Here is a 6,610-nt window from a genome sequence, read left to right as displayed (position 1 = left end):
AGCATTTCTGATAAAATATAACCTAACTATGATAAATTTTAATGGAGTTATGAAATATTCTGAGAAACTAGCTTTTATCACTCTCTGTTGATCGTCAGTCAAAAGTTCAATAGTCTTTCACCAAATATTCTTTAATCTTTTTGTATTAATGTGAGTAGTCACCTTTTAAAAAAAAATACATGTCTCTAGTTTGAAAGAGTGACTCTTTCAATTGGCCTGTTCTAGGTCTTTTCTCTTGTGGTAATATTGAAATAAAACTTTAATACATGCTCGTATAAATTATCTGAAAGGTTTTTTAAACCATTGTGGGGCTCATATGTCAAATATACATAAATATTGTTGTGATACTAGACATGCCTTACCTTTTCCTTTAATGACAGTGAGTGTGTGTGTGTAGCTACATTCTGTCTCACTCAGATTAGTGCATTATAGTGGCAATAACCAACCTTAGGAGTCTATGAAAGTAAAAAGTCCTGTTCAAAGACTACAAACTAGCTTAAGCTAGATCCTTGACATGCCGTTCTAGTAATACAGTAAACATTAATTACATTTATGTGAAAGGAAGAAAGGGGAAGAGGGAGGGAAAGAGGAAAAGAAGGAGCTGTTTTATGCAAACTCCTCTCTCTCCACTATGGGTAACTCTCTGTATAGTAAGAACAACACAGGCACTCACTAGATAGTTTTTGGATTAATGAATGAATGGCCACCCCTCTGGGACTATTAGATACACTGTTGCTTGAAGGTGAAGAGTGAAGGCGGAGCCCCCATCTTCAGCTTTCTTCCTGTTCTATGATTCTGTGCTTCCTTTGGCTACTAAGAATTGGTTAGGTTACAAATATATTTTAAAGTCTAAACAGCAAAATGCTCTCAGATAAGAAGGCAGGGAGAAAATATTTCTCACCGTGTCCACTGCAGCACCAGGGAAGCTAATAAGTACCATTATTATTTACATGGATAAGAATATAAATTTATAAAAACTGTGTATACCAGTGGGACTAACTTGTGGCTGGAATATGAGCCTTCACTGTGCCAAGTTTCCTTATATACAATATTAGCCGTCCTATTTTTAGGCGTGCACACACGCGTGCAGGCGGCGGCCTTTCCGATGTATAGTTTCTTGCACCGATAAGAAAAAACTGCTGAAGTCATGAGGCTGCTTCAGCAGAGCCCTCATGTGAGTCATATGAAAGCTCCAGCGCCGCTGACCTCTGGCAAAAAGGGAGTGCGCGGGGACAGGAGAGGCGGAGAGGGAGAGGTTCAAGTGCGGGCTTTCTCCCTGAGCCTAGGAGATTATGGGTCAAGAACTGTGCGCAAAGGCTGTCCGGCCCGGCTGCGGCTGCCACGGCTGCGGGGAGGCAGGCGATGCGCGCGGCTGTGGGAGCAGCGCGCCCGTGACCGCGGAGGCCGCTGCGATCGAGGTACTGGCACCCCCGCAGCGGCATCTTTCTCGGCCGATACGCCCAGGAGCGCAGAGGCTCCCGGATCTGTAGCAGGGTCTGGTTGTTCTGCGGTAGGTCTAAACCAATAAAAAGAAAATTCTATTAAAGTCACGGAGAATTTATGGCTACTGTTATCCAATTTGGGGATTCTCTTGTAAACCAAAAGGAAAAAAGAATCCTATGCTTCGGGCTGCCTGAAAGTCAATTGACTTGAAGCCGAGAGAGTGGTTGTTATTCTCTTGAAATCTCTCCAGGGCTGAACTACAGAGCTGAACCTTTAAAAAGCAAGCTGCAGTATTGCTCTGCTATGGATTCAAAATTTCAGTCATTAGCTCATGGTGATTAGTGGTGCCATACTAGAAAATTATCCCCCTAAAGTGATAAATTAAGGGGATGTGAGAGAGAGAGAGAGAGAGAGAGAGAGAGAGAGAGAGAGAGAGAGAGAGGTGTGAGTTAAACAGAGAAAAATTGGAAACTATGTATCATAAAAATTTAGGTCAACCTAAATTTTAAAGACATTTTTTTTAGGTGAAGAAAGAATATAGTGTTTCAACAACTGATATCATTAATTTTTTTTGCTTTGGTTTTTTTAAGTGATCTGATTTCCAGAAAAGGTGACTTTGGGGGGTACAGAAGCTTAGAAAATATTTGAAAAGTGAAAATCAGGCCAAAAAAAAAAAAAAAAGAATTGTTTATGCCAGCTACTAAGTCTTGACTTTGCATAAATTTTATTCCTGCACTTCCCCTTTTTTTCCAGCTAACAGACCTAAAAGAAGCATCGAGTTCCATGACTTCATTTCAGCCCAGGGGACTCGAGGCCGTCCGTGCCCGGAAGGTCGAGAGTAAAAGGCCGCGGAGCAACAGTGAGTCTTTTCAGGAAGAGCATCCGAGGCGGGGCTTTCCGTGGGTGAGTGAGCGGCGGCGCCGGGTGCTGGCCTAGGGAGGCGGCCCGCGGCCGGGGCAGTTACTGAGCGCACCTTCCAAGTACACTCTGGCAAATTTCTCGGGGGGGAGAGGGGGAGCCTACACTATAAAAAGTGCTCTTTCTTTCCTTCCCACCTCTCACCCCTACCTGTTCCCCTTAAGCAGAGGAAGAGCCTCCCTTTTGGGGCAGCCTCATCGTACTTGAACTTGGAGAAGCTGGGTGAAGGTTCTTATGCTACAGTTTACAAGGGGATTAGCAGGTGAGTGACTCATGGCTGGAGAGACTTCAGAGATGAGGATCCCGCCCCCCTGATTTGATACTGTAAAGCCGGGCGACACATAGCTGAAGTTCAGGACCGGTGCAAGATGCCACGGTCAGCAGAGAGATGATGATTTAAATAGCCTTGAGGGAAAACCAGATTTCTCCTGCCCCAGTTAAAATCAGCCCACTAGGATGTTTATCAGCTTTTTTTCTCTTTTATTCAGTTCAAAGTATACTTTCTCTACTACTGACCCCAAGAACAATTATTCCTGCTCTTCGCCTGGTGGGAAATGCAGCTAGTAAGGTGTCTCTAAAGTGTTTTTCATATCCCCCCCACCAAAAACCCACAGCAGAAGTTTCCGAGGGCAACCTTGAGTTTGTTCCTTTGTTCTTCCACTTTGCCTTCATGGAAGAAACTGAGGCTGGTTTCTACAAAGTGTGGTATATGCAAACAATGATTAATCTTGGGTTTTCTACACTTTGTAGAAATATGCAATAGGCAAATATTTGTAAAATATGCAAAATTGCTGAAGAATAAAAATACTGTTCATCCAGAAGCCAAGGGCCCATTTTGGCTAACAATAAACTTTGTTAACCATATATGAAAGATCCTTGAGCTCCACTGCTTTTTAGTAAAAAAAAAAAAAAAAAGTTGGAAGTCTGATTTCTTTTTTTTTAATATATCTTTATTGATTTCAGAGAGAGGAAGGGAGAGGGAGAGAGAGAGAGAAACATCAATGATGAGAGAGTCATTGATCGGCTGCCTCCTGCACACCCCCTGCTGGGGATTGAGCCCGAAAGCCAGGCATGTGCCCTGACTGGGAATCGAACCGCGATCTCCTGGATCTTACATCGATGCTCAACCGCTGAGCCACGCCCGGCCGGGCGGAGGTCTGATTTCTTTGTCACTTCAATGTTGAAAAATAATGGCTCGATAGTGGTTAAATGTTAATTTTAATATTCTAATATAAATACTATAAGACTAAACATTTATCATTTATTTTAGTACTTGTGTTATAACAGAAAAAGTCAAAACCTGATCACAAATATCCATTAATAAGGGACTGGCTAAATAATCACTATACAGAGAAATAACACGCAGCCATCTAAAGTATGAGATGGGTCTACTAATATGGAAAGATGTCCAATATTTTAAGAGACCAAAAACAAGTTACAGAACAATATGCACTCTATGATCTCATTTAGAAAAAAACACTCAAGTATCCTTACTATACATGTATAAATTTGTATGTGCATAGCAGAGTCTGGAAAAATACACATGATGTTGTTAAAAGTAGTTACTTCTGCCCAGCTGGGCGTGGCTCAGCGGTTGAGCATCGGCCTAGGATCCAGGAGATCACGGTTCGATTCCCGGTCGGGGCACATGCCCGGGTTGCGGGCTAGACCCCCCATTGGAGGCGTGCAGGAGGCAGCCGATCAATGACTCTCTCATCACTGATGTTTCTCTCTCTCTCCCTCTCCCTTCCCCTCTCTGAAATCAATTTTTAAAAGTCTAGAACAGTCACAAATCCGAGTATTAGTAAGACCTCATATGTAATTATGGTGGCATGTCAAATAAGCAAGGAAAAGAAGACAGTCTAATAAATGGAGCTGGGACAATTGTTAGCAACTTGGAAAAGGTAAAAATATACAATATAAATTCCCAATGGGTTAAAGAGTTAAATGAAAAAATAATCCAGGAACTAGAAGGATACATAAGAGAATTCTATGTGTACATAACACTTACGTTGGAACCCGTAAGGGAAGATTGGAGATGTCCATAGTGCCCCATCTGTCCAGGTATGTTCTAGAGAGCCCCAATTCTGAGACACCTTATTAGAAACAGTTGCTATGGTGAAATTGACACAGGGAACCCAAGAACAAAATAAAACGTGATCTTTCATTGTAGGTGCTCTCAACATCTTTAAAATGTTAACCTATACCAGTACTATCTAAGAAAGGCTAAGAGAATTTTTAAAAATAAAGCATTTTCTAAACATATTTGAACAAAAAACTTTTTTGGGGGGGTGAGAAGAATTTCACAGAGCTATGCTCTGAGCAAAAAAAACATTTTGAAAAATGTTGAATATCATAAAGTTTTTAAAGTTCAAAATTTCAAAGACATGATAAGGCAGACAAAAGAATTGGTGAAGAGTATATACAAAATATTTTAATAAAGAGATGGGTAAGCAGGCAAATCACAAAAGAACTGGAAAGACCAATACATTTATGAAAATTCAGTTCCACAAGTAAAGAAATATAAATTAAAATGTGATAATCCCTTTTATCTATAAAAAGGCTAAAAAAATGAAGATAAATGCATGCTCCAAAAAACAAACCCCACACTTACGGGGGTATGTCAAAGGGAATAGGAGCCGACTGAATGAGCTCCCAAAGGACAAAGGTGGAAAAATTTATTTTGAGCAACAAAATAAATAAATAAATAAATAAATAAATAAATAAATAAACCACTTTGTATTGTAGTATTGGATTATAACCCAAAGTATAAAATAAATATCTGTGAGTCCATACTGATACAAATAAATTGTTCAATAAATTAATAAATGGAGAAAAGAGACAAATTTCCCATGAAGAATTCCAAATAATTTGTGTAGATAACCCACCCTCAAGGAAGTGGAGCATAACTCCCACTCCTTAAGTATGGACTACTCATAGTGATGTTCTTCCAGAAGTACAGTTGGGGGGGGGGGTAACTACAGGGAAGAAACCTGACAAATACTACCTCAGCCAGGTGATTAGGGCCAACAGCAAAAGTCATAAATTATGATGATACGTACCCTTACTATGGTACCCTTACTATGGTACTCTACCTTCTCAAAACCTGTAACCGCAGTGTAATTATAAGAAAAATTCCCATAGAGAGGTGCCCTACAAAATTCTTGACTGGTACTCCTCAAAACTGCCAAGGTTGTCAAAAACAAGGAAAGTCTGGAAAATTGTCACAGACAAGAGGAGCCTAAAGAGACATGAAACTAAACGTAATGTGGTATTCTGGATGGGATCCTGGTACAGAAAAAAGACATTAGGCAAAAACTAAAGAAATCCTGGTAATCATATTGCAATATACAAATGTATCAAATCAACCCATTGTACACCTTTAACTTACACAATGTTATATGCAAATTATACCTCAATTTTTAAAAAGACTAAGATAGATGAGTTGATTGATTTCATAAATTTACACATCTACAGATATCTACTTCAGAGAGATAAAAAGAATAGTTACTGTAAGAAGACATTTTGAAATAAAATTGGAAAGTCATAAATCCTATAAAAATAAAAAAGAAAAGGTAATATATAACAGCAAATGAATTTTTAAGACTTAAAAACCATCTGTAATCTATACTTTCGTAAAGCAGTCGCACGTAGGCATTTTGTCTTCCATGGCCACACAGTTTACAGTTGACCCTTGAACAACATGGGTCCACTTATGCACGGATTTTCTCAATAAATACTGCAAATATATTTTCTCTTCTTTATGATTTTCTTAGCAACATTTGCTTTTCTCTAGCTTACTTTATTGAAGTATATAATATATAATACATGAAACATACAAAATATGTGTTAATTGACTGTTTATGTTATTGGTAAGGCTTCTATCTACAACAGGCTATTCATAGTTAAATTTTGGGGAGTCGAAAGTTATATGGGGATTTTGAACTGTTGGTGGGAGGGGGGAGTGCCCCTAATGCCTGCATTGTTCAAGGCTCAACTGTATTTAAAATTATAAACACAGTGTGCATGCTGTTTTGTTTTCTGTTGCCTATTTTATCGTGAATCTTTTCCATGTTTTTTTCCTACATGTCTCTAGAATTAAGCTTTTGTTATGAACACAAAATATCCCATTGTATTTATGTGTGACAAAATTTTAAACTATTCATCTAATGTTGGACATTTTTGCTATTTCTATTTTTGTTCTATTATAACTAATAGTAGAGGATATGTCATCCATTTGGAATTTTTA

The 6,610-nt window shown here is 39.1% G+C and overlaps 1 protein-coding gene across 1 annotated transcript in view; it reads left to right on the top strand.

Moving 5' to 3' along the window:
• The first annotated feature begins 1,292 nt into the window (after window positions 1–1,292).
• CDK15 (cyclin dependent kinase 15) overlaps window positions 1,293–6,610 on the top strand; it is a 77,140-nt gene continuing 71,822 nt past the window's right edge. The window contains exons 1-3 of the mRNA XM_087819386.1: window positions 1,293–1,418; window positions 2,197–2,346; window positions 2,526–2,623. Of these exons, the coding sequence (XP_087675512.1) occupies window positions 1,293–1,418; window positions 2,197–2,346; window positions 2,526–2,623 (374 nt within the window). The remainder of the gene's footprint in view (window positions 1,419–2,196; window positions 2,347–2,525; window positions 2,624–6,610) is intronic.

This window comes from Miniopterus natalensis, chromosome 8 (assembly GCF_054644295.1).
Source record: "Miniopterus natalensis isolate mMinNat1 chromosome 8, mMinNat1.hap1, whole genome shotgun sequence".
NCBI lineage: Eukaryota > Metazoa > Chordata > Mammalia > Chiroptera > Miniopteridae > Miniopterus > Miniopterus natalensis.
The sequence above is the reverse complement of the archived record's forward strand: the minus strand, read 5'-3'. Positions and strand labels throughout refer to the sequence as shown.